The 25,760-nt window shown below is 42.5% G+C and overlaps 2 protein-coding genes across 2 annotated transcripts; both read left to right on the top strand.

Annotated features, from left to right (window-relative positions):
- The first annotated feature begins 336 nt into the window (after positions 1-336).
- Positions 337-8,186, top strand: LOC105073893 (serpin B3-like). The gene is made up of 8 exons (XM_074355255.1): positions 337-487; positions 1,091-1,283; positions 1,902-1,958; positions 3,216-3,338; positions 3,652-3,769; positions 5,178-5,320; positions 5,613-5,768; positions 7,342-8,186. Exons 2-8 carry the CDS (start codon positions 1,116-1,118, stop codon positions 7,750-7,752), a joined length of 1,176 nt encoding a protein of 391 aa, XP_074211356.1. The 5' UTR covers positions 337-487; positions 1,091-1,115; the 3' UTR covers positions 7,753-8,186.
- An 8,710-nt stretch (positions 8,187-16,896) lies between these two features.
- LOC105073985 (serpin B3-like) lies at positions 16,897-24,998 on the top strand. Its single transcript, XM_074355248.1, has 8 exons — positions 16,897-17,029; positions 17,631-17,823; positions 18,415-18,471; positions 19,729-19,851; positions 20,165-20,282; positions 21,992-22,134; positions 22,427-22,582; positions 24,154-24,998. The coding sequence occupies exons 2-8, from the start codon at positions 17,656-17,658 to the stop codon at positions 24,562-24,564; spliced, it is 1,176 nt and encodes a 391-aa protein (XP_074211349.1). The 5' UTR covers positions 16,897-17,029; positions 17,631-17,655; the 3' UTR covers positions 24,565-24,998.
- The last annotated feature ends 762 nt before the right edge of the window (positions 24,999-25,760 follow it).

Raw genomic sequence — 25,760 nt, 5'->3', positions numbered from 1 at the left:
AAGCCCTTTCAGAGACTAAACTACAAAATATAAGCTTTTTAATTGTTTGTGTTTGAACTGACCGTAAAGACATTCAATGTGTAAGAGAAGAAAGAATTTTAAGGGTTCTTTCTAGTTGTGGGTAGTGGCTCGGATCATGGGAGGGCGTTGGAGTTAACTATATTCTCATTGGTAATAGAAAGGCAGCTACATGCATTTCTTATGAGCCAATGATTGCAGGTCCCAATTTCTTCTACTGCTGAAAAGGAAATCCAGGATTAAAAAAATAATCTTGTCTCTACTCACAGAGAATTAACCTCAGGAAGGTGGAGGTGACTCAGGAAGCTGATGGTTAGCCTGGTGAAGAAACCAAAGGTTGATTTACTGGAAATTGCAGCTGCTCTGGGCAGTGGGAGGTGCAAGAGGGAGCTATATATTCCCATCTCACCGCTCACCGCGCAGACGCCGACAGGCTCCCCACCCACCTCTGCCTCCTCCAGGATCACAGGTAAGGGCTGCCAGCAGCGCTGCTTCATTGCACGGAGCTCTTCTGAAAGTGATAACAATGATGTGCATCGTCTCATTGGTCTGTTTCATTTTGTCTGATAGTACTTTACTTACTCTGCTAGAAAGTAAGTAAAACGCCTTTTTCATCTGATTTAATCTGGTGGTGATTTGTTTATTTGCATAAAAATAATCCTTTAGGAATACATGCGTTGCGGGGATAACATGTCTGGCCCCCGCAGATCCTTCGAGAAAAAAGCAGAGAGTTTCCTCACAGTAGAAGGCTGATGTGGCAACATCCACCTCTCTTGGGATCTGTTGTAAAGCGTTTTCTACCCAGTCTTAGTATAGTCAGCAAAGACACAAAGATAAAAAGATACACTATTTCTTTTTCACAAAAGTTTTCTTTTAAATAGTAATTTCAATAGGCTTCTAATCATGAAATATTTACATGTGTGTTAAAATGGATTTGAAAAGTCCAAAGAAGAAAAACGTTTCTTGCCAGAAACCTACAACCTACATAAAAGGCATTTCTTTTAAGAAAATTGTATTACACACTAACCTTCCCTTCAGTAAAGTCATTATAAAATGACGGATGCTTTTCCAGGAGCTCCCGACAGCGTCAAGACACCATGGATTCACTCAGTGGACCAATCAGCCACTTTGGAGTCGATCTGTACCAACAGATCAGACAGAGCTCAACCGGGGAGAATATCTTCTACTCCCCCCTCAGCATCATGTCAGCCTTTGGCATGCTTTACTTGGGGTCCCGAGGAAACACTGCCGCACAACTTCAGAAGGTAGGTGGCAGCTTCCTCTACGTGCAACGGTTGGCACTGGTCCCTCTGTTGTCTTGTGTTCAGATGGTCACAGATCTGGCAGTCCGCAGGGCTCGCACAGAGAGCCGCAAGCAGCCGCGTGACTGGGTGGGCCCGGGGTGGTGGGGGACACATGTCTCCCCCAGTGCCTGGCCCCCTCTGCTTCCCTGAGCCCAGACCTCCTCTGGGACCCACATGAACCCCTACAACTGCCCCCCAACCCGAGGGGAAGAGTTTAGCTAGAAGTGATACATTGACTAAAATCCGTGGGAGTCAACTGCACGTGCTCCCTCTGAAGTGAGTGAAAATGAATCAGGATTTTTTGAATTGGCTGGTGATCAACCCACTTTGCTGTGTCGTCAAGAATCAAAATGCTTACACTTTGATTTACTTTGTTCTTAAGTCTTTGTTTCTTTCTTTCTTTTTTTTTTTTTCTTTTCTTTTTTTTTTTTGTTGCTTTTGTTTGGGGCTTTTGTTTGTTTTCTTGCAAAGTTTCTTCCTTTTTGCCTTCTTTTTTCCTTCCACCCTTCCGTGCTTTTATTTCTTTCCTTGATGTAAAGATCTATACAATTTCTTTGTCCCACTTCCTGTCTCCTGCAGGCCCTTCACTTTAATAAGGTCGCAGAGAACCCAACAGGAGGAGCCACAGCGGATCCCGTGAGTCCCAGGGCACTTGGGCCTGGAGGGAGATCACACATACGAGACGGTCTCACGTTACACTGGGAATTTCAGATAAACGGAGAAAAGTCCATTTTGAGGGAAAATCTTAAGCAACATAGAGTGGAGAGAGTTGTGTCTCATTTTATATTACATATTTATTTCATACATTTGTTTTCCGAAAAGGAGATTAGCATCTGCTTAAGATCATGGGCTCTGGAGCCCGAAGTTACCTGCAAATTCCTTCTCACAAAAGCTGTTCACAAAGAGGGAAGAGGCAAAATACAACTGCTCTGAGTCATCAAGTCCTCATCCCAATTAACTAGGGGCAGTAACAGGTCTGCTGCAGTACAGGCAAATACATGCAAACCACGGCAACAGTGCCTGGACGATGGAAAACCTGACACATGTTATGTATTCCATTTACAGAATCAGAATCATTACCATAATCAGAATAATGTGGCTAAAATGATGTAATTTTAATTAACTCATACATTAGAGTCAGAGCAATAAGCACACATCCAGATATATTTTGGACAAACATTGACTGAGGGTTATGATTATAGACCGAACAGTCCAAAGCCCTCAGCGAGCAAGTGGACGGTTCCGGGTTCAGACAGGCCTGAGGTGCATAATTCGCTTTGCTACACTCTGTCCCCTTGGACAACTTTTTGAACTTTCAGAGGGCTCTTGTTTTCAGGGGCATTGGGCTAAAGGCTTCGAGACAGCGATGTCAGCCCACTGGCACGTTACCCAGCACACACGACTCCTGCACTGGGAGCCTGACGGTTGTGAGTGATGAGCCATCGAGCACAGTGCGCAGGTCTCACAAGGTCATCCCAGCAAGCAGTGGAACGGGGCTTCCTGTCGTAACAGAGAATAGCTTGCACTTTGACGTTCTCATTCCCTTGATGACTGTGAGAGATGCAGTGCGTTTCTAGCCTTCAAGGAGCTTACGTTTACTGGGAAGCGAAATCTAACCATGAGACGATGAAGGCACAGCCAGCAGTGGAATGGTGCTGCATCTCTGCTTCAAACGAGACATGTTTGGAGTATGTTAGAGCAGGAGGCATTTCCAGGAAGACTGAGTGTGAGGATTTGAAGGATATTTCAGATAAAATACACCGAATACCAGGGAATAACAACAAATGTCATCGGTGGGGATACAGTGCGTTAGAAACAGATCCAACAGACTTACGTGGGTTTAGTATTTACATCAAGAGAGAATCTGATGAGCTCTCGTTTTGATGTTTGAAGGTTGAAAATCCAGAAAATCATCACTTTCAAAAGCTTCTGACTGAATTAAACAAACCCACCGACGCCTATGAGCTGAACGTCGCCAACAGGCTCTATGGCAGAAAGGAGTTTCCCTTCCTTCAGGTGAGTTTCCCTGGCCTGCCCACACCTTTCATCTGCATCCTAGTCCTCTGCCCCCCGGTCTCCAAATGGGGGAGGAGAGGCAGGTGACCCTGGCTGACCCCCACAGTGAGCATTTACCCCGGGGACATCAGGCTCCCACACCACAACCCACCCTCGGGTTGTTCCAGAGCCTGACCACCCACCAGTGAAGTGGGGTTGGGATGGTCCCACGTCCTCTCTCTGGTCATGACTGAGCATAATTTAATTTGGGGATGCTTACATAGTTACTCATGAGTTACTCTGAATTCCTCCTTTCTTCCTTCCCATGTCAAAGGAATACATGGATAATGTGAAGAAGTTGTACCTAGCCAGTGTGGAATCTGCGGATTTTGCGAATGCTCCAGAAGAAAGTCGAAAGATGATTAATTCCTGGGTGGAAAGACAAACTAATGGTACGTTATGAGAGGGTCACTCACTAAGAATCCCTTTTGAGTCCCCAGGGGGTGTGATCTGCCCCCCAACCTGGACACTGCATTGGGTGCCAGGAGAGGGGTGAGATGAGACTGCAGAGGATGGGGGAGGACGTGCAGATGGTGGGATGGTCCCAGTAAATGTGGAGAGAAACAAGGTGACCCAGGAGGGATCCCAGCACCAGCTCCTGGAAATACAGCAGGAGTCTGGGGGTGAAGTGTCTTTGTGGATCTCAGGTCTCTGCTCAAACTTCGTTTAATTTCACACCTATTTCGTTAGTACGTTAACTTCTGGATTATGATCATGAGGAGAAAATATTAAAAGGATTCCCTCAACATCTAAACCATCCTTCTTGTCACATGCAGCGGAGCTGCCTGGCCCGTTCTCCATGCCCACGTCCTGCAGGGATGGTCACAGCCATCTCCCCAACCAAGGCAATGGATGGACAATCTCTCCATCCTCTGAACCACGCCCTTTCTCACATCCTAATTATAGGTCAAAGCTATAGCATTTCAAAGTGGAGAAATAATAGGAAGACACCCCGGGGAATGGTTTAGGGTTCATTTCATTCATCCTAAAGAGCATTCAGGCCTATTTCCTCTGAGTAGTGAGTGAAATGTGGGAAGATGGGGGAGGAGAAAGGAAGAAAGGAAAAAAGGAAGGAAGGAAGGAAGGAAGGAAGGAAGGAAGGAAGGAAGGAAGGAAGAAGGAAGGAAGGAAGGAAGGAAAGAAAGAAAGAAAGAAAGAAAGAAAGAAAGAAAGAAAGAAAGAAAGAAAGAAAGAAAGAAGGAAAGAAGGAAAGAAAGGAAGGAAGCAAGGAAGGAAGGAAAGAAGGAAAGAAAGGAAGGAAAGAAGGAAAGAAAAGAAAAGAAAAGAAAGGAAAGAAGAGAGAAAGAAAAGAAAGGAAAGAAGAGAGAAAGAAAGAAAGGAATGAAAGAAGGAAGAAAGGAAGAAAGGAATGAAGGAAGGAAGAAAGGAAGGAAGGAAGGAAGGAAAGAAAGACTTGTTAAGAAAGGAAGAATAGAACAAAGTCAGAGGAAACAAGAGAGGAAAGCAGGTGTTGAGGGCACCAGGAGGGAAGGGTACAGTGAGAGAGGGAGGAAATTGACTCCTGGAAAGATCAGCTGAAATCAGTTCATCCGTATTCTGTGTGAGATGACTCATGTCACCAGAACTGAACGCCTTCCCAGTCATAAGAAGGGGTCTCCACGAGGGTAACTCCGTCAACCCGGTGCCAGGAGAGAACGTTCACTTTGGGAACTATTGGGCATGGTGTCCCTAATATGGTGACTTGTGAGAATGTTTTAATGATCAGTTGTAACTTTCAAAAGATCTTCAAGAAAAACCTCGTGTGCCTTCATGAAGACCTTCCATTTTCTTTCTTTGCAGAAAAAATCAAGGAACTATTTCCCAAAGGTTCTCTTGACAGCTCCACTGCTCTGGTACTGGTGAACGCCATCTATTTCAAAGGGCAGTGGCACCGGAAATTTAAGGAAGAAAACACGGTGGAGGAAAAATTTTGGCTGAACAAGGTATTGTCTATACTTTACTTACATAATGTAACCTAACTGTATGAGGAATGTGAAATTTAAATACATAGTGATTAATGGGCAACTGCAGTAGAAAATAGACTGTGTCAAGGTTCTATTTTCTTCTCTTTTTCTTTCTTTATTTACTTGGGAATCTTTGAAGAAACTCTTGTCTAACTTACAGATTTCCCAGACCATCCCCTAGAAGGAGGATGAGTTTGGTATCTCAAAAATATTATCACTTTTTCTGACTTGTGCTCATTTGGCATTTGTTTGCCACATTAATATCTCGCAGGATAGAAGCAAATCTGTGCAGATGATGAAAGAAATGAACACCTTCAATTTCACCTCCCTGGAGGACATGCAAGTCAAGATCCTGGAAATACCGTACAAAGGCGCGGAGCTAAGCATGATGCTGCTGCTGCCCAATGAAGTAGATGGTCTGCAGAAGGTAAAGCCGTGCACCTCCAAGTCTTGCTACTGTTGCTTCGATTCCTAGCAATGCAAACAAAATAAGCTGTACATACATTGGTGGTGCTGGCTGGCAGAGATCCAGCACAGAACAAACAAATTTCTCAAGAATCACAGTCTGGTAGGCAGAATACATAGAAAATCTGTCCATCACAGGTTGCATTAATATTCTGATGAACCTATGGAATGTCAGTTCACAAAACTATATACCTAGCTCTTCATCTTCCTATTTTGCAACCCTAACAACCTGCAGCATATTCCAGTCCACTCATTGGAAGACAAGAAAATTAACAATCCGATGTAGGAGACACGTGGAGGTATTTGCCAGTTCACTGGCAAACAAAAGAAAGAAATTAAAACAGGCAAGTTTACATAGTACGTATGAAATCAGTGGTTTTGTAGACTGTGGGCCCATAGATTTATCTTCATGCCCACATTTCCGTGTGGAAGTATTCTGTCCCTAGGAGCTCAGAAGCCATGCTGACCTTCATTGCTCGGAGTGTTTGAAAAAGGAGGAACTATAGAATTTTGTTCTTAGCGTTGCTTTAATACAGTTAATATGTAAAAATACCCAAAACAGTATCTGACATGAACGGACATTCTGTACATGGCGGGCTGCCATCACTATTATAGCTGCTGCTGGCGCTGACGTGGCAGTGAGCTTGCCACACTCAGAGTGTGTACGGAGTGACACTGGCAACCGGAAGTCCTCGGGGAATGTCCTGTGGCAATAAATGTGAACAAACATCAGAGTACTCTTGCTCCAGCTCTGCGGTCCCCATTATCTGGGACCCCGGGAACCCCAGTTCTAGGATTTTAGCCTATGGCAACAAGTCTAAATGAGGCAAACGCTTTTGGACAGAAGTGGCTCAAAATAATGAAAAATTTTAAACAAGGAACTATGGTACACGTTTGTGTTACCAGTAGTTTAGCTTAGGGATTGACACGCAGTGAAGGTTTATTCACACAGATGTTCATTAAATAAAGATAGATACAGTGAGTATCAATTTAATGGCAGTATTATGCAACAATTTAAACTTGACTACACAAATATATATCTCTATGGGAAAAGTTTACGAATAAGTCAAGCAAGGGAAAAGAATAGAAGTAGGATGTATGCTATGAATGCACAATGTAAAAATTTATGAAGGAAAAGACATTAACAAGAGAGACTTTGAAAATGAGGCGTGCCACACATACGGAGCGTGAGAATTGAACAGTTCATCTTTTACAAAGTAATCTTATTTAATGATTCTGTTGTTGCATATATGTATGTGTATAGAAATCTATACATATATACATTTTAAAGGTATTTATATATGCTAGTATAATTTTGTGTACATATATAGCTAAAAATAGCAATGTCATGAATATACAAGAACATTTATTTAATTATATAATATATATTCAGGACTCTCTTCCTTTTGACTCCTTGGATTAAATCTAATCACTTCAATCTCCTGTACTTACACTTACTGTTAAGATAAAGGTTCCCCACACGTTATAATCCAGTGTTAAGCTGGGCTCCATGTCCTTGTTTTCCATCATTACAGCTGGAAGATAAACTCACTGCTGAGAAATTATTAGAGTGGACGAGCTCACAGAATATGAGGACGAGTCAAGTGGATTTACACTTACCTCGGTTCAAAGTGGAAGAGACCTATGACCTCAAGGACATGCTGAGAGCCCTGGGGGTGGTGGACGCCTTCAATTCTCAGAAGGCCGACTTCTCAGGCATGACTAGGAAAAACAACCTGGTGGTGTCTAAAGCCGTGCACAAGTCCTTTGTGGAGGTGAATGAGGAGGGCACGGAGGCCGCAGCGGCCACAGGCATCAGTACAGGTATAAGAATAACATCAATACCACGTTATGAACTTTTCCACTGTGATCACCCTTTCCTGTTCTTCATCAGACACAACAAGACCAACAGCATCCTCTTCTTGGGCAGAGTCTCTTCCCCTTAGATGTGATTACCCTTCCACCACCCTAGGGGCACATGCACAGAGTCCTTCTGATACACTCATTGCTGGAAGCAACAGGTTCTCCTCGATGTGTTTCCCTTTCCAACCTCACGGTCACCACTAAGAATCTAACCATTGAAATAGCATGTCTGTCTGTCTCTCTCTTTCTACAATCACATGTTGGCCTACTTTATTTCCCCATGATAATTTGCTTCAGACAAAATCTCCAAAATGTGATACAAGTGCATTTCAATACTTTATCTTCATCTAAGTTTGAAATATCATATCTGCTGTTTTAGAAAATTATAGCTACTATTCAAATCTGTTCACCTAGACACGCACATGTATTTGAATTTTGGTGGGATGTGGAACACTTATGTGACCTAACCTTTTGGTTTTATGAAATACATTATCAATAAAACAATGACTTATTCATATCTTTTGTTGCTATTCCTCTTTTTTTCTTTTCAACAAAGTGCAAGTGCCCACCACACATAGAAAAGGTAATTTAGAAATACTTGGTTGCGTTTTTAAAAATCCAAAGGTAATACAGCATGATGACCCAGAAGAGGGAAGCTAGTACCAGAACATGAATGGCTCTGTAACCCGTGTCCAGAACTTAAACATGAGTCTAGAACTCAGACACTGGATATAAACTTAATCTCTAAAGATGTGAGGCTGATGATATGATTAGAGTTACCGAGAGAAACATGGTCATTGTAGCTAAAGGCAAGGATGGCATCACACTGGAAAGGAGAAAGTGAAAAGAAAGCAGGACCAAGAGAGGACCCTGAAGTACATCAAGATATAAACGTTAAGTATTGCCAGTTTTTATTTTCTAGATCATAGCTTTTTAAGAAAGGACAGGAAGAATCTTGTGGAGTTGAGAGATTCGTTAATGACATAGATTGGGGTGATGGTTTCATAGATGTAGACTCATCTCAAAACTCATTCGTACACATGAATTAGGTAGAACAAATTCCATATCAATCATACATCAATAAAGCTATGTGTTAATGGAAAGTAATAAAAAGAAATACATTCTATTCCTAAAAAGTACAAATAAAGATAATAGAAGTTTCACAAGGAATATAATGCTTATGTGCATACAAAGTACCACCCCACAGGATAGCACCTCATTCCCATTGGATTGACCAAAGTTGAAATTAAAAGACGGGTCATACTCTCTGTGGAGAGAATGTGGATCAACCACAACTCTCATTAAAGTGTACAACGTGTTGATTTGATACACTTAGTTACTGCAAAATGGTCCCGCCATAGCTTTAGCTAAGGCCTCAACTACATCACAACGTTACCATCTCCTTTTTGTGAGCTGTTTTTGATCAAGGACGGCTGTCTAATTGTTGCTCTCTGAGGGGGAATGGAGGCTGGGGTCTCCTACGTGGCAATTTCGGTGATGTCACTCCAGAAATCTTTAAGTCTATATGGCTGAGCAACGCACTTGTAGACAAAGTGTTCCTCCAGTGTACAAAGAGACCTGCGTCAGTACTTTCTTATAAAATTAAAGGTACACTTACCAATAAATCCAGTAATTCCACACCTTGATTTTACACTAGAGCTCTGAATACACATGTCACAAAAGGACTGTATGAAAATGTTCATTGATGCCTTATTTGTGACTGTCGAAAGCTGGGAAAAACTCGAGTTTGTGTCAGCAGGTGAGCTGTAATGCAAACTAAAGGGGGGCACTTGGTGGTAAAAAGAACAAACTACTGATCCTGCAGAAACATGGATAAAAGTGCAACACTGCTGTGCGAAACAGGAACTGGACAGAGAGAGCGCACGTCCTGTGATTCCAGCTATATGGTGCCCTGAACAAACAAAACGAACATGTGGTGACAGAAAGCTGTTTGGCGGCTCCCGAGGCTGGACTTGGGGAAGAAATTGATTGTTCAAAACTCCAAGGAAAATTCCTTAGTGTGATGAATTCTCTACAACTTGATTGGATGATGGTCACAGTGGTTTGCATTTGTCAACAGTCATCAAACTGCAGTGTTATAACCTGTGGATTTTATTTTATGTAAATTGTACCTCAATAAATTTGATAAAGAATGAGATAGAGGAGGAGATTTGAACAAAGCACACATAGTAGGTATTGCCTCAGAATTATTTCTGGTGTAGGGAAGCGCTTCGGAATTAAAGCTGTTTTGAAGATAGCCCCCAATTTAGGAAAACAATTTTCAAGGTGCATTAGGTATACTTCCATTTTATCTCACTTAATAATATTTTATTTAAAAAAAAATTTTTATTGAGGTGTAGTTGATTTGCAATGTTAGTTTCAGGTGTACAACAAAGGTATACATATACATGCAAATACACTTTTTTCTTTTCAGATTCTTTTCCATTATATTTTACTGTAAGAAATTGTATATAGTTCCATGTACTACACTGTAGGTCCTTGCTGCTTATCTTTTTTATATATAAAAAGTGTATCTGTTCATCCCAAACTCCTAATCTATCCCTTCCCCACCCTTTCCCCTTTGGTTATCATGATTTGTGTTCTATGTCCATGAGCTTGCTTTTGATTTGTAAATAGAATTTGTAGCATTTGTACAAATTCCACACACACATCATATCATATGATATTTCTCTTTCTCTGTCTGACTTACTTCACTAAGTATGGTATATGATAATCTCTAGTTCCATCCATGTTACTACAAGCGGCATTACTTCATTTTTTTTTATAGCTGAGTAATACTGCATTCATCTCACTTAATTTTAAATGGTGTGTATTCAAAGGTAGAGATTGAATAAATCTTCAATTCAAAATGTTTACTGATTCATAAAAGACAATAACTCAAAAGTGACAATTGTGTGTTGGTGTCGGGGGTGGGAGTGGAGAATCGGTACACTAGTATGCTTTGGGAGTAGAACCTTGATTCTCACTATACACAGTGGGAAAGTCGAATATTGTCTTATTGTTTTCATGAAACTGGTTGTGATCTTGTGGTCTGGGGACTCCTAGAGTCTACAGAACACACAAGAAGAATCCTTCGCACAGAAGGGAATGCTGGAAATGTCTACTGGATTAGGACTTCAGAAAGTATATATTGAATTTAAGCAGAAAGTGAGCATTTAAATATTGAGAAAGAAGCCACATTCCAGAGGGTGAAGAAGGAGAAATATGGAGTCTAGACGCTCAAAAACTTGAAGGAGAAAAGAAGTTTATATACAGGGAGTGGCTGGAGAGACGGACTTTGCTTGCTTAAGAATGAGAGAGAATGTTAATGTGTTGACACCAGGAGGGGCCCCACCCGAGACACGGAGGTTCATTCAGGAAAGGTGTGTAATTACTGTTCCTGAGGAAATGGAGGTGGTAATACAAAGAGAGAAGGAAGAGTTACAGGTTACAGGGCACAAAAGTCTGAAGTTTAGAGGATGATGGGAAGACGAAGAAGTTGCAATCTAATATTCGTTTTTCTTTAATGAAATAGGAGGAAAAGACACCAAGTGAAAATGATCAGGCTATGGGATGAATAGAGAATTTAAGAAAGGAAAGCAGGTTTACAGAAGCTTTGCGGGAAAAGCAAAAAGGAGCTGACTCAAGATAATAGAAAGATATGGGAACACTGTAGGGAGAACAGCTTAAATCAGAAATCATGCCCCGTATGTGTGCACGTGTGTGTATGTCAAAATAGCATAAAATGAATTTTACCATTTTAACCATTTCTAACCCAACAGTCAAGTGGCATTAAGTACGTACATTGTTGTGTGGCTGCCACCAGTATGGTGGTTACTCAAACTGGTTCCCAGAATAGTTGCACCATTCCCACCAGCAATTCACAAGTGTTCCATGTCCGTCACGTCCTTGCCACACTGTGAGCTTCTGTTGTGGACGTTTCCATATTGTCTTTAGAAAAAAGCCTATTCAATACTTTGCAAATTTTCAGTTGGGTTTTTTGTTGTTGCTGTTGTTGAGTTGAAGATGTTCTTGAAGTATTGCAAATATTAGAACTTTATCAAATATATGATTGGAAATGTTTTTGAGTTGTTTTACACTCTCTAGACGGTTCCTTACGATGCATAATAATTTTAAATGTTGATGATGTCCAAGTTTTCCAGTTTCTTTTTTGTTGCTTGTATTTGGGTGGCATATCAAAGAATACATTAACAAATCCTATGTCCTATTTTTCTATCATGCATTCCTCTAAGAATTTTGTACTTTTAGCTCTTACATTTAGGTTTTGACTTGTATTCATAAAAGATACTTGTTTGTAGTTTGTTTTTATATACTGTCTATCTAGCTTAGATTTCAGGGTAGTGTTGCCATCAAAAAAATAACTTGGGAAGTGTTCCCTCCTCTTCAATTTATCTGTAGAGTATGAGAAGGTATGGTGTTCACTTTTTAAAATATCTGGTGGAATTCACCAGTGAATCCTCGTAGCCCAGGGCTTCTCTTTTCCGGAAGAAGGCATGAGTTTTTAGTGAAGAAAAAATGAAACCATATTCCTTTTCATGATCAGATGAAATATACTCCATTCACCATCCTATCTACAGAACGTCATTCTCTCTCCGGGGATCCCACCACTCAATAACGTTAAGAACCGCAGGGTGTTTCCCAAGTTGGGATGAAGAGGGGAGTCATCAGCCTTCTGCTTGTTTAAAGAGGAAACACCAGAATTCTCTTTTGTCCCCGGGAGGTCTCGTCCTGCTGAGTTGCTGATGCAGTCCCTGCACACGGTGTCCCTAGTGGTGTGGCCAGAAAGGAGAGCACCTGGCAGCACACAGCAACGCCATGTGTGGATCTGGACCCTGCAACAGTGATGGCCAAACCCTTTGCTCAAGAACTACTCAGAACTTCCCCTTCAAACCTCCCACAGTTTTTACTTGACAGCTGCACATTTTGTCCATAATGTAAATCGTTAGAAAGGATATAATTCCTACCCTATTATGAGTGTTGCTATTTTAAATAAAACTATTCTACACACTACCAAATACATGCAGTGGAATACTTTCAAAACACATGACAGCCCACTTAACTTTCGAATGTTTTACATCATTCCTTCTTCCATGGAAATGACATTTCCATTCCACTTTCTCCAAAGAATTTTATCCTAATTTTGTATTCTAAAGTCTTTTATTGATAACTTTGTCAGCCTTGTAACCAATGAAAATATAAATGTAAAATATGAAATATTCTTAGTTTCCAAGATCATATTGCTCTGAACATTTCATACATCTCTTCCTCAAAAGACTCAAAGTAGACCTACCATATGATCCAGCAATCACACACTTGGGAAAGGCAGCCATCCCTTGACAACCTAGCTGAAAGGAAATTGAGTGACAAGCTCCCTGACCTCACCCAGCTGGAGATCTTCCCTTGCTGCCTCCCACTGACCAGATGCTATGTCCCCAGAGGACAAGCACCCTGACTATGTCTCCCTACATCTCTGCCTCCTGGGGCCACTGGAGTTGAGGGGGTGAAGGGAGAAACCAGAGAAGGAAAATAAAATCCACAGCACACCCACATCCCATGTAACCAAATTGGTTTATCTCTCTAGAACATTCCATCTCCATTAATACTCCATAGCAAAATCAACAATAATTAATATTGCCTCTATATAAACAATATATTCAAATAGATATTAAAGGTCATGGGTCTAATTTTTTTAAGGGTTTTTTTTCTAAAGGGAGGAGATTCAACTGGAAAGGAGATGTAAAATGGAATAAGAATGAGTTGAATTCTTGCCAACACAGTGAAAGTTTTGCGGTCCTCCAGTTCGGAAGCAGTTAGGTTGGAGGGGAAACCCATAAAGGGCGGAGGGGCAACAAATTCCTTAGTGAACATTAAGGAGTAACATCCAACATGGTAGGTAGGTGGGCACATGGTGAATTACCTGATTGGCCAGAAACTTGAAGCAGGGCTTTCGGACAGGGAAACAACAATGGCTACAAAAGGCAGCAGGAATGAACGAAATAGAAGACCATGTACCCGGGCTTCAGGGTACGGACATGGGGGAGAAAGGAGCTGCCTCTGCAAGATCAGGGACCTGCAATCGTAGAGAAAATCCATATTTCAGCTAAAGCAACGTGGAAGAGGGACAGTTCCAGGAGAAGGGGAAGCCTGCATTGGTTTTTCTGGGCAGCAGAACAGGAAAGGCAGGATCAAACAGGGAGGGAGTTGCAAAATATCACCGAGGAACAGCACTGTATTTGATTGAAAGCAGAGAAGGGTGACTGTCTGGGTGGTATCGGAGACGTGGGAATCAGGCGAGGGGTGGAGGTTATATGACTCTGTCTCATTCTGCCTTCATAAACCCACCAATTCCCTAAGTAGTGTCTTTTAACAGATTACTGGAGTTGGCTCTCCTCTGTGAAAATTCAAGCAAAGCTTATTAACCCCATTCTGATACTTTTCACTGTGGACAGGTCCACGCCTGTATCTGCATCTGTAGGGAATTTACAGAAGATACTCGACTGCTGGATGCTTGGAGGATCTTCTGCACTAAGCAGCTTCCCTATACACAGGCACAACCACGTACTTGCAAACAAAGAGGAAATGACATGCCTCCTAGGATGTGCAGCTTAACAATACTGACAGACATTCACCCCTTCACGAGGAAGTAAGTGCCAGGAAACCCGAGAAGATATGTGTTAACTAATCTATCAATCTATTAGAACGAGCATGATAGTTCCTGAAGGTGTGACTTGCTCTTGAGTTTTATTGGGTTCCTGGATTCCGAGAACCAGGGATGATGGTGCATATTTAGAAAATTCCCAAAGACATGAGTTGGAAATTATTCGTTTGCAAAATCTTCTGAGAACTGCTGAGTCTTCTGACACAGTATGACATTAGAATGTCATATTCCTGTCCATTACATGCCAGAAGCCATCGTCAGAGACTGGGGAAAACAGAAACCTATGCCATGGCTTCTTATTTGAACTATCTCAAGATCTCTTTAAATTAAACCAAACGTCTGCTCATTACCAATTAGTCCCTTTTCCTCAAAGCCAACTTCTGCATGACGAATCTTAGAAGTTTCTTTTCACAATTCATCCTTAGCTGAAAGTTCCTTCGAAGGCCAGTCTATCCTACTTTGTGCCCCTGTTCCTCCCCCCGAGCTCCAGGCTGAGCTTCTTGCTTCTGTCCTCCTGGGATCAGGTCTCTTTATCTTTCAGCCCAAAGAGACCCCTCCCTCTCCTTCTCCAGGAACCCCAACTCTCTCTGTGGCCTGTGACACAATCTTGTCTAGAAGCTCCTATTCCTCATGTTCGTAAGTTTTCATTCTGGATCATTTTCTTTTCATTTTCTTCTATTTTTTAGATTCACTTCTTCATCCAAACTTCAGGAGTCTACATCCCCCCTCACCCCCACCCAGTCTCAACTCAGGAATCTTTTACCTACAGGAGAATTCAAGGCTCACTACACACAGATTGACGGAGGAGACCTAAGAGTAGCAGGGCTGGGGGCTGGGGGGGCAGGCAGAATAATCTTTACGTGTTAGAAACTCAAGTCCCCGTTCCACCTGTTCCCCCCCCGTCTCCATCTCCTGTGCTTCAGGGCCTTTGGCGGGTGAATCTTCCTGCGAATACGTGATGTGCTGAGACAGGCTCTGATCGTGGCAGGTGTCGCCAGTAGGAAGTGGTGGCGACGTGCAAAGAATCACAACACGAAACACACGTTCCTCCATCACATTCTGTTGGGAACGTAAAACGGAGCAGCTGTGGTGGGAACCAAACTGGCAGCCCCTCTACATCCACACAGACCTGCCGCGTGAGCCAGAGATCTCGCACTCAGGTGTGCACCTGGGAAACTAAAGCATATGTATAAGGAAATCACCCCAGTTCTGTCCACCTCTCACTGGCCCTGTTTGCCTGTGGCCGGAGCCCTAAAAGAGTGTCTGTCTGAATGCCCAGTTTTCCCTTCTAGGGGCTACGGGGTCCCCAGAGGAGAGTTTTGGGGCTTTCAAGTTGACTCACTCCTGTCTTCAGAGTTTGTGGGAGGACATTGTCCCTTTGGAGAGTGCAGAGGAGACAGACAGTTTCCATTTAAACACACAGAGATGTGACATTTGAAGCCCACAGTGTGTCTACCATAGTGTGGGGGGTGGATACACATGCAGCTCCGGAGCCAACTACCTGCCTGGACAGCTCGCCTGTGCAGTTCACGACCCAGAGAACCCTGGGCTTTGGTTCAGCCACTTTGTGCCTCATTTCTGTCATCTGTGAAATGGGGAAAACAAAGGGAGGTGTTGAAGAGGGAAAGGGGTGAAGACATATCCCCATGCAGTGAAATGGAACAGTTCTCAATGTGCTTCTGCGATGGGAAGTCAGACACATGGAGAGACTGAGGCTCCAGTGGCGACATGTAACCATGGCATTCAGAGAACGCTTTTTCCTCCTTTTTCTCTCAGGCATTAGACTCTGCTGTCCAGACCAAGAACCTGAAGCCGGCGTGCTCAGGGGCAGGCTGACCAAGACATGTCGTGATTCTGCAGCTCAAGCAATTTATTTTGCTGCTTCCTCTTTCTGCCAAAAATGAGATACTGCCACCAGATTGGCCCCTGTTGGCATCCATTGTTCTTCTCACCGAGAACATGTTAACTCCGCAAGGAAATGAACCTCCCACTGACCTCAGAAATCAGGCCACACCGGGCTTGGCTGCAAGAGGCACGACCGGGAGGACCACTGCCAAGGTCCAGCCGCTAAGGGAAGGCAGATGACGCCTGTTCTCCATCTATTGCAGGGACACCTCGTCAACATCTCTTATGCTGTAATTCAAGCTATTTTTTGGTTACAAACAGTAAATCCGAAGGAACTCGCTCTGTGAGAAAGCCCTTTCAGAGACTAAACTACAAAATATAAGCTTTTTAATTGTTTGTGTTTGAACTGACCGTAAAGACATTCAATGTGTAAGAGAAGAAAGAATTTTAAGGGTTCTTTCTAGTTGTGGGTAGTGGCTCGGATCATGGGAAGGCGTTGGAGTTAACTATATTCTCATTGGTAATAGAAAGGCAGCTACATGCAGTTCTTATGAGCCAATGATTGCAGGTCCCAATTTCTTCTACTGCTGAAAAGGAAATCCAGGATTAAAAAAATACTCTTGTCTTTACTCACAGAGAATTAACCTCAGGAAGGTGGAGGTGACTCAGGAAGCTGATGGTTAGCCTGGTGAAGAAACCAAAGGTTGATTTACTGGAAATTGCAGCTGCTCTGGGCAGTGGGAGGTGCAAGAGGGAGCTATATATTCCCATCTCACCGCTCACCTCGCAGACGCCGACAGGCTCCCGGCCGACCTCTGCCTCCTCCAGGATCACAGGTAAGGGCTGCCAGCAGCGCTGCTTCACTGCCCGGAGCTCTTCTGAAAGTGATAACAATGATGTGCATCGTCTCATTGGTCTGTTTCATTTTGTCTGATAGTACTTTACTTACTCTGCTAGAAAGTAAGTAAAACGCCTTTTTCATCTGATTTAATCTGGTGGTAATGTGTTTATTTGCATAAAAATAATCCTTTAGGAATACATGTGTTGCAGGGATAAGATGTCTGGCCCCCACAGATCCTTCGAGAAAAAAGCAGAGTTTCCTCACAGTAGAAGGCTGATGTGGCAACATCCACCTCTCTTGGGATCTGTTGTAAAGCGTTTTCTACCCAGTCTTAGTATAGTCAGCAAAGACACAAAGATAAAAAGATACACTATTTCTTTTTCACAAACGTTTTCTTTTAAATAGTAATTTCGATAGGCTTCTAATGATGAAATGTTTACATGTGTGTTAAAATGGATTTGAAAAGTCCAAAGAAGAAAAACGTTACTTGCCAGAAACCTACAACCTACATAAAAGGCATTTCTTTTAAGAAAATTGTATTACAGACTAACCTTCCCTTCAGTAAACTCATTGTAAAATGACGGATGCTTTTCCAGGAGCTCCAGACAGCGTCAAGACACCATGGATTCACTCAGTGGACCAATCAGCCACTTCGCAGTCGATCTGTACCAACAGATCAGACAGAGCTCAACCGGGAAGAATATCTTCTACTCCCCCCTCAGCATCATGTCAGCCTTTGGCATGCTTTACTTGGGGTCCCGAGGAAACACTGCCGCACAACTTCAGAAGGTAGGTGGCAGCTTCCTCTACGTGCAACGGTTGTCACTGGACCCTCTGTTGTCTTGTGTTCAGATGGTCACAGATCTGGCAGTCCGCAGGGCTCGCACAGAGAGCCGCAAGCAGCCGCGTGACTGGGTGAGCCCGGGGTGGTGGGGGACACATGTCTCCCCCAGTGCCTGGCCCCCTCTGCTTCCCTGAGCCCAGACCTCCTCTGGGACCCACATGAACCCCTACAACTGACCCCCAACCCGAGGGGAAGAGTTTAGCTAGAAGTGATACATTGACTAAAATCCGTGGGAGTCAACTGTACGTGCTCCCTCTGAAGTGAGTGAAAATGAATCAGGATTTTTTGAATTGGCTGGTGATCAACCCACTTTGCTGTGTCGTCAAGAATCAAAATGCTTACACTTTGATTTACTTTATTCTTAAGTCTTTGTTTCTTTCTTTATTTTTTTTGCTTTGGTTTGGGAATTTTGATTGTTTTCTTGCATATTTTCTTCCGTTTTGCCTTTTTTCTTCCTTCCACCCTTCCCTTCTTTCTTTCTTTTTTTTATGTAAAGATCTTTATAATTTCTTTGTCCCACTTCCTGTCTCCTGCAGGCCCTTCACTTTAATAAGGTCGCAGAGAACCCAACAGGAGGAGCCACAGCGGATCCCGTGAGTCCGAGGGCACTTGGGCCTGGAGGGAGGTCACACATCCGAGACGGTCGCACGTTACACTGGGAATTTCAGATAAACGGAGAAAAGTCCATTTTGAGGGAAAATCTTAAGCAACATAGAGTGGAGAGAGTTGTGTCTCATTTTATATTACATATTTATTTCATACATTTGTTTTCCGAAAAGGAGATTAGCATCTGCTTAAGATCATGGGCTCTGGAGCCCGAAGTTACCTGCAAATTCCTTCTCACAAAAGCTGTTCACAAAGAGGGAAGAGGCAAAATACAACTGCTCTGAGTCATCCAGTCCTCATCCCAATTAACTAGGGGCAGTAACAGGTCTGCTGCAGTACATGCAAATACATGCAAACCACGGCAACAGTGCCTGGACGATGGAAACCCTGACACGTGTTATGTATTCTATTTACAGAATCACAATCATCACCATAATCAGAATAATGTGGCTAAAATGATGTAAATTTAATTAACTCATACATTAGAGTCAGAGCAATAAGCACACATCCAGATATATTTTGGACAAACATTGACTGAGGGTTATGATTATAGACCGAACAGTCCAAAGCCCTCAGCGAGCAAGTGGACGGTTCCGGGTTCAGACAGGCCTGAGGTGCATAATTCGCTTTGCTACACTCTGTCCCCTTGGACAACTTTTGGAACTTTCAGAGGGCTCTTGTTTTCAGGGGCATTGGGCTAAAGGCTTAGAGATAGCGATGTCAGCCCATTGGCACGTTACCCAGCACACACGGCTCCTGCACTGGGAGTCTGACCGTTGTGAGAGAAGAGCCATCGAGCACAGTGCGCAGGTCTCACAAGGTCATCCCAACAAGCAGTGGAACGGGGCTTCCTGTCGTAACAGAGAATAACTTACACTTTGACGTTCTCATTCCCTTGATGACTGTGAGAGATGCAGTGCGTTTCTAGCCTTCAAGGAGCTTACGTTTACTGGGAAGCGAAATCTAACCATGAGACGATGAAGGCACAGCCAGCAGTGGAATGGTGCTGCATCTCTGCTTCAAACGAGACATGTTTGGAGTATGTTAGAGCAGGAGGCATTTCCAGGAAGACTGAGTGTAAGGACTTGAAGGATATTTCAGATAAAATACACCGAATACCAGGGAATAACAACAAATGTCATCGTTGGGGATACAGTGCGTTAGAAACAGATCCAACAGACTTACGTGGGTTTAGTATTTACATCAAGAGAGAATCTGATGAGCTCTCGTTTTGATGTTTGAAGGTTGAAAATCCAGAAAATCATCACTTTCAAAAGCTCCTGACTGAATTAAACAAACCCACTGATGCCTATGAGCTGAACGTCGCCAACAGGCTGTATGGCAGAAAGGAGTTTCCCTTCCTTCAGGTGAGTTTCCCTGGCCTGCCCACACCTTTCATCTGCATCCTGGTCCTCTGCCCCCCGGTCTCCAAATGGGGGAGGAGAGGCAGGTGACCCTGGCTGACCCCCACAGTGAGCATTTACCCCGGGGACATCAGGCTCCCACACCACAACCCACCCTCGGGTTGTTCCAGAGCCTGACCACCCACCAGTGAAGTGGGGTTGGGATAGTCCCACGTCCTGTCTCTGGTCATGACTGAGCATGATTTAATTTGGGGATGCTTACATAGTTACTCATGAGTTACTCTGAATTCCTCCTTTCTTCCTTCCCATGTCAAAGGAATACATGGATAATGTGAAGAAGTTGTACCTAGCCAGTGTGGAATCTGCTGATTTTGCGAATGCTCCAGAAGAAAGTCGACAGATGATTAATTCCTGGGTGGAAAGGCAAACTAATGGTACGTTATGAGAGGGTCAGTCACTAAGAATCACTTTTGAGTCCCCGGGGTGTGTGACACCCCCCCCCCATGCTGGACACTGCACTAGGTGCCAGGAGAGGGGTGAGGCGAAACTGCAGAGGATCAAGGAGGACGTGCAGATGGTGGGATGGTCGTAGTAAATGTGGACAGAAACAGGGGAACCCAGGAGGGATCCCAGCACCAGCTCCTGGAAACACAGCAGGAGTCTGGGGGTGAAATGTCTTTGTGGATCTCAGGTCTCTGCTCAAACTTCATTTAATTTCACACCTATTTCGTTAGTTCGTTAACTTCTGGATTATGATCATGAGGAGAAAATATTAAAAGGATTCCCTCAACATCTAAACCATCCTTCTTGTCACATGCAGCGGAGCTGCCTGGCCCGTTCTCCGTGCCCACGTCCTGCAGGGATGGTCACAGCCATCTCCCCAACCAAGGCAATGGATGGACAATCTCTCCATCCTCTGAACCACGCCCTTTCTCCCATCCTAATTATAGGTCAAAGCTATAGCATTTCAAAGTGGAGAAATAATTGGAAGACACCCCGGGGACTGGTTTAGGGTTCATTTCATTCATCCTGAAGAGCATTCAGGGTTATTTCCTCTGAGTAGTGAGTGAAATGTGGGAAGATGGGGGAGGAGAAAGGAAGAAAGGAAAAAAGGAAGGAAGGAAGGAAGGAAGGAAGGAAGGAAGGAAGGAAAGAATGAAAGAAAGAAAGAAAGAAACAAACAAACAAACAAACAAACAAACAAACAAGGAGGGAAGGAAAGAAAGAAGGAAAGAAGGAAAGAAAGGAAGGAAGGAAGGAAAGAAGGAAAGAAACGAAGGAAAGAAAAGAAAAGAAAAGAAAAGAAGGAAGAGAGAGAAAGAAATAAAGAAAAAGAAAGAGAGAAAGCAAGGAATGAAGGAAGGAAGGAAGGAAGGAAAGAAACAAAGAAAGAAAGAAAGAAAGAAAGAAAGAAAGAAGGAAGGAAAGAAAGAAGGAAAGAAAGGAAGAAAGAAGGAAAGAAAGAAAAGGAAAGAAAGAAAGAAAGAAAGAAAGAAAGAAAGAAAGAAAGAAAGAAAGAAAGAAAGAAAGAAAGAAAGAAAGAAAGAAAGAAGGAAGGAAGGAAAGAAAGAAGGAAAGAAAGAAAGGAAGGAAGGAAGGAAGGAAAGAAGGAAAGAAACGAAGGAAAGAAAAGCAAAGAAAAGAAAGGAAGGAAGAGAGAGAAAGAAATAAAGAAAAAGAAAGAGAGAAAGAAAGGATGAAGGAAGGAAGAAAGGAAGGAAGGAAGGAAGGAAGGAAGGAAGGAAGGAAAGAAAGAGTTGTTAAGAAAGGAAGAGTAGAACAAATTCAGAGGAAACAAGAGAGGAAAGCAGGTGTTGAGGGCACCGGGAGGGAAGGATACAGTGAGAGAGGGAGGAAATTAACACTTGGAAAGATCAGCTGAAATCGTTTCATCCATATTCGGTGTGAGATGACTCATGTCACCAGAACTGAACGCCTTCCCAGTCATAAGAAGGGGTCTCCACGAGGGTAACTCCGTCAACCCGGTGCCAGGAGAGAACATTCACTTCTGGAACTATTGGGCATGGTGTCCCTAATATGGTGACTTGTGAGAATGTTTTAATGATCAGTTGTAACTTTCAAAAGATCTTCAAGAAAAACCTCGTGTGCCTTCATGAAGACCTTCCATTTTCTTTCTTTGCAGAAAAAATCAAGGAACTATTTCCCAAAGGTTCTCTTGACAGCTCCACTGCTCTGGTACTGGTGAACGCAATCTATTTCAAAGGGCAGTGGCACCGGAAATTTAAGGAAGAAAACACGGTGGAGGAAAAATTTTGGCTGAACAAGGTATTGTCTATACTTTACTTACATAATGTAACCTAACTGTACGAGGAATGTGAATTTTAAATGCATAATGATTAATGGGCAACTGCAGTAGAAAATAGAATGTGTCGAGGTTCTATTTTCTTCTCTTTTTCTTTCTTTATTTACTTCGGAATCTTTGAAGAAACTCTTGTCTAACTTACAGATTCCCCAGACCATCCCCTAGAAGGAGGATGAGTTTGGTATCTCAAAAATATTATCCCTTTTTCTGACTTGTAGTCATTTGCCATTTGTTTGCCGCATTAATTTCTTGCAGGATAGAAGCAAATCTGTGCAGATGATGAAAGAAACCAACGACTTCAATTTCACCTCCCTGGAGGACATGCAAGTCAAGATCCTGGAAATACCGTACAAAGGCGCGGAGCTAAGCATGATGCTGCTGCTGCCCAATGAAGTAGATGGTCTGCAGAAGGTAAAGCCGTGCACCTCCAAGTCTTCCCACTGTTGCTTCGATTCCTAGCAATGCAAGCAAAATAAGCTGTTCATACATTGGTGGTGCTGGCTGGCAGAGATCCAGCACAGAACAAACAAATTTCTCAAGAATCACAGTCTGGTAGGCAGAATACATAGAAAATCTGTCCATCACAGGTTGCATTAATATTCTGATGAACCTATGGAATGTCAGTTCACAAAACTATATACCTAGCTCTTCATCTTCCTATTTTGCAACCCTAACAACCTGCAGCATATTCCAGTCCACTCATTGGAAGACAAGAAAATTAACACTCAGATGTAGGAGACACGTGGAGGTATTTGCCAGTTCACTGGCAAACAAAAGAAAGAAATTAAAACAGGCAAGTTTACATAGTGCGTATGAAATCAGTGGTTTTGTAGACTGTGGGCCCATAGATTTATCTTCATGCCCACATTTCCGTGTGGAAGTATTCTGTCCCTAGGAGCTCAGAAGCCATGCTGACCTTCATTGCTCCAAGAGTTTGAAAAAGGAGGAACTATAGAATTTTGTTCTTAGCGTTGCTTTAATACAGTTAATATGTAAAAATACCCAAAACAGTATCTGACATGAACGGAAATTCTGTACATGGCGGTCTGCCATCACTATTATAGCTGCTGCTGGCGCTGATGTGGCAGTGAGCTTGCCACACTCAGAGTGTGTACGGAGTGACACTGGCAACCGGAAGTCCTCGGGGAAAGTCCTGTGGCAATAAACGTGAACAAACATCAGAGTACTCTTTCTCCAGCTCTGCGGTCCCCATTATCCGGGACCCCGGGAACCCCAGTTCTGGGATTGTAGCCTATGGCAACAAGTCTAAATGAGGCAAACGCTTTTGGACAGAAGTGGCTCAAAATAATGAAAAATTTTAAACAAGGAACAATGGTACACGTTTGTGTTACCAGTAGTTTAGCTTAGGGATTGACACGCAGTGAAGGTATATTCACACAGATGTTCATTAAATAAAGATAGATACAGTGAGTATCAATTTAATGGCAGTATTATGCAACAATTTAAACTTGATCATAGTAATATATATCTCTATGGGAAAAGTTTACGAATAAGTCAAGCAAGGGAAAAGAACAGAAGTAGGATGTATGCTATGATGCACAACGTAAAAATTTATGAAGGAAAAGACATTAACAAGAGAGACTTTGAAAATGAGGCGTGCCACACATACGGAGCGGGAGAATTGAACAGTTCATCTTTTACAAAGTAATCTTATTTAATGATTCTGTTGTTGCATATATGTATGTGTATAGAAATCTATACATATATATATTTTAAAGGTATTTATGTATGCATTTATAATTTGTGTACATATATAGCTAAAAATAGCAATGTCATGACTATACAAGAACATTTATTTAATTATATAATATATATTCAGGACTCTATTCCTTTTGCATCCTCGGATTAAATCTAATAGTTTGAATCTCTTGTATTTACACTTACTGTTAAGATAAAGTTTCCCCACACGTTACAATCCAGTGTTAAGCTGGGCTCCATGTCCCTGTTTTCCATCATTACAGCTGGAAGATAAACTCACTGCTGAGAAATTATTGGAGTGGACGAGCTCACAGAATATGAGGACGAGTCAAGTGGATTTACACTTACCTCGGTTCAAAGTGGAAGAGACCTATGACCTCAAGGACATGCTGAGAGCCCTGGGGGTGGTGGACTCCTTCAATTCTCAGAAGGCCGACTTCTCAGGCATGACCAGGAAAAACAACCTGGTGGTGTCTAAAGCCTTGCACAAGTCCTTTGTGGAGGTGAATGAGGAGGGCACGGAGGCCGCAGCGGCCACAGGCATCAGTACAGGTATAGGTATAACATCAGCACCACGTTATGAACGTTTCCATTGTGATCACCCTTTCCTGTTCTTCATCAGACACAACAAGACCAACAGCATCCTCTTCTTGGGCAGAGTCTCTTCCCCTTAGATGTGATTACCCTTCCACCACCCTAGGGGCACATGCACAGAGTCCTTCTGATACACTCATTGCTGGAAGCAACAGGTTCTCCTCGATGTGTTTCCCTTTCCAACCTCACGGTCACCACTAAGAATCTAACCATTGAAATAGCATGTCTGTCTGTCTCTCTCTTTCTACAATCACATGTTGGCCTACTTTATTTCCCCATGATAATTTGCTTCAGACAAAATCTCCAAAATGTGATACAAGTGCATTTCAATACTTTATCTTCATCTAAGTTTGAAATATCATATCTGCTGTTTTAGAAAATTATAGCTACTATTCAAATCTGTTCACCTAGACACGCACATGTATTTGAATTTTGGTGGGATGTGGAACACTTATGTGACCTAACCTTTTGGTTTTATGAAATACATTATCAATAAAACAATGACTTATTCATATCTTTTGTTGCTATTCCTCTTTTTTTCTTTTCAACAAAGTGCAAGTGCCCACCACACATAGAAAAGGTAATTTAGAAATACTTGGTTGCGTTTTTAAAAATCCAAAGGTAATACAGCATGATGACCCAGAAGAGGGAAGCTAGTACCAGAACATGATTGGCTCTGTAACCCGTGTCCAGAACTTAAACATGAGTCTAGAACTCAGACACTGGATATAAACTTAATCTCTAAAGATGTGAGGCTGATGATATGATTAGAGTTACCGAGAGAAACATGGTCATTGTAGCTAAAGGCAAGGATGGCATCACACTGGAAAGGAGAAAGTGAAAAGAAAGCAGGACCAAGAGAGGACCCTGAAGTACATCAAGATATAAACGTTAAGTATTGCCAGTTTTTATTTTCTAGAACAGAGCTTTTTAAGAAAGGACAGGAAGAATCTTTTGGAGTTGAGAGATACGTTAATGACATAGATTGGGGTGATGGTTTCATAGATGTAGACTCATCTCAAAACTCATTCGTACACATGAATTAGGTAGAACAAATTCCATATCAATCATACATCAATAAAGCTATGTGTTAATGGAAAGTAATAAAAAGAAATACATTCTATTCCTAAAAAGTACAAATAAAGATAATAGAAGTTTCACAAGGAATACAATGCTTATGTGCATACAAAGTACCACCCCACAGGATAGCACCTCATTCCCATTGGATTGACCAAAGTTGAAATTAAAAGACGGGTCATACTCTCTGTGGAGAGAA

The sequence above is a fragment of the Camelus bactrianus genome, chromosome 30 (genome assembly GCF_048773025.1).
Source record: "Camelus bactrianus isolate YW-2024 breed Bactrian camel chromosome 30, ASM4877302v1, whole genome shotgun sequence".
NCBI classification, from domain to species: domain Eukaryota; kingdom Metazoa; phylum Chordata; class Mammalia; order Artiodactyla; family Camelidae; genus Camelus; species Camelus bactrianus.
Note: the sequence above shows the minus strand (reverse complement) of the source record. Positions and strands in the feature narration are given on the sequence as shown.

Excerpts from the sequence above, each read along its gene's own strand:
- LOC105073893 (XM_074355255.1), top strand. The coding sequence starts at position 1,116 with ATGGATTCACTCAGTGGACCAATCAGCCACTTTGGAGTCGATCTGTAC. Across the intron at positions 3,339-3,651 it reads AGGAGTTTCCCTTCCTTCAG|GAATACATGGATAATGTGAA; the intron begins GTGAGTTTCCCT and ends CCCATGTCAAAG. Across the intron at positions 5,321-5,612 it reads AAAAATTTTGGCTGAACAAG|GATAGAAGCAAATCTGTGCA; the intron begins GTATTGTCTATA and ends AATATCTCGCAG.
- LOC105073985 (XM_074355248.1), top strand. The coding sequence starts at position 17,656 with ATGGATTCACTCAGTGGACCAATCAGCCACTTCGCAGTCGATCTGTAC. Across the intron at positions 17,824-18,414 it reads CTGCCGCACAACTTCAGAAG|GCCCTTCACTTTAATAAGGT; the intron begins GTAGGTGGCAGC and ends TGTCTCCTGCAG. Across the intron at positions 18,472-19,728 it reads GAGGAGCCACAGCGGATCCC|GTTGAAAATCCAGAAAATCA; the intron begins GTGAGTCCGAGG and ends TGATGTTTGAAG.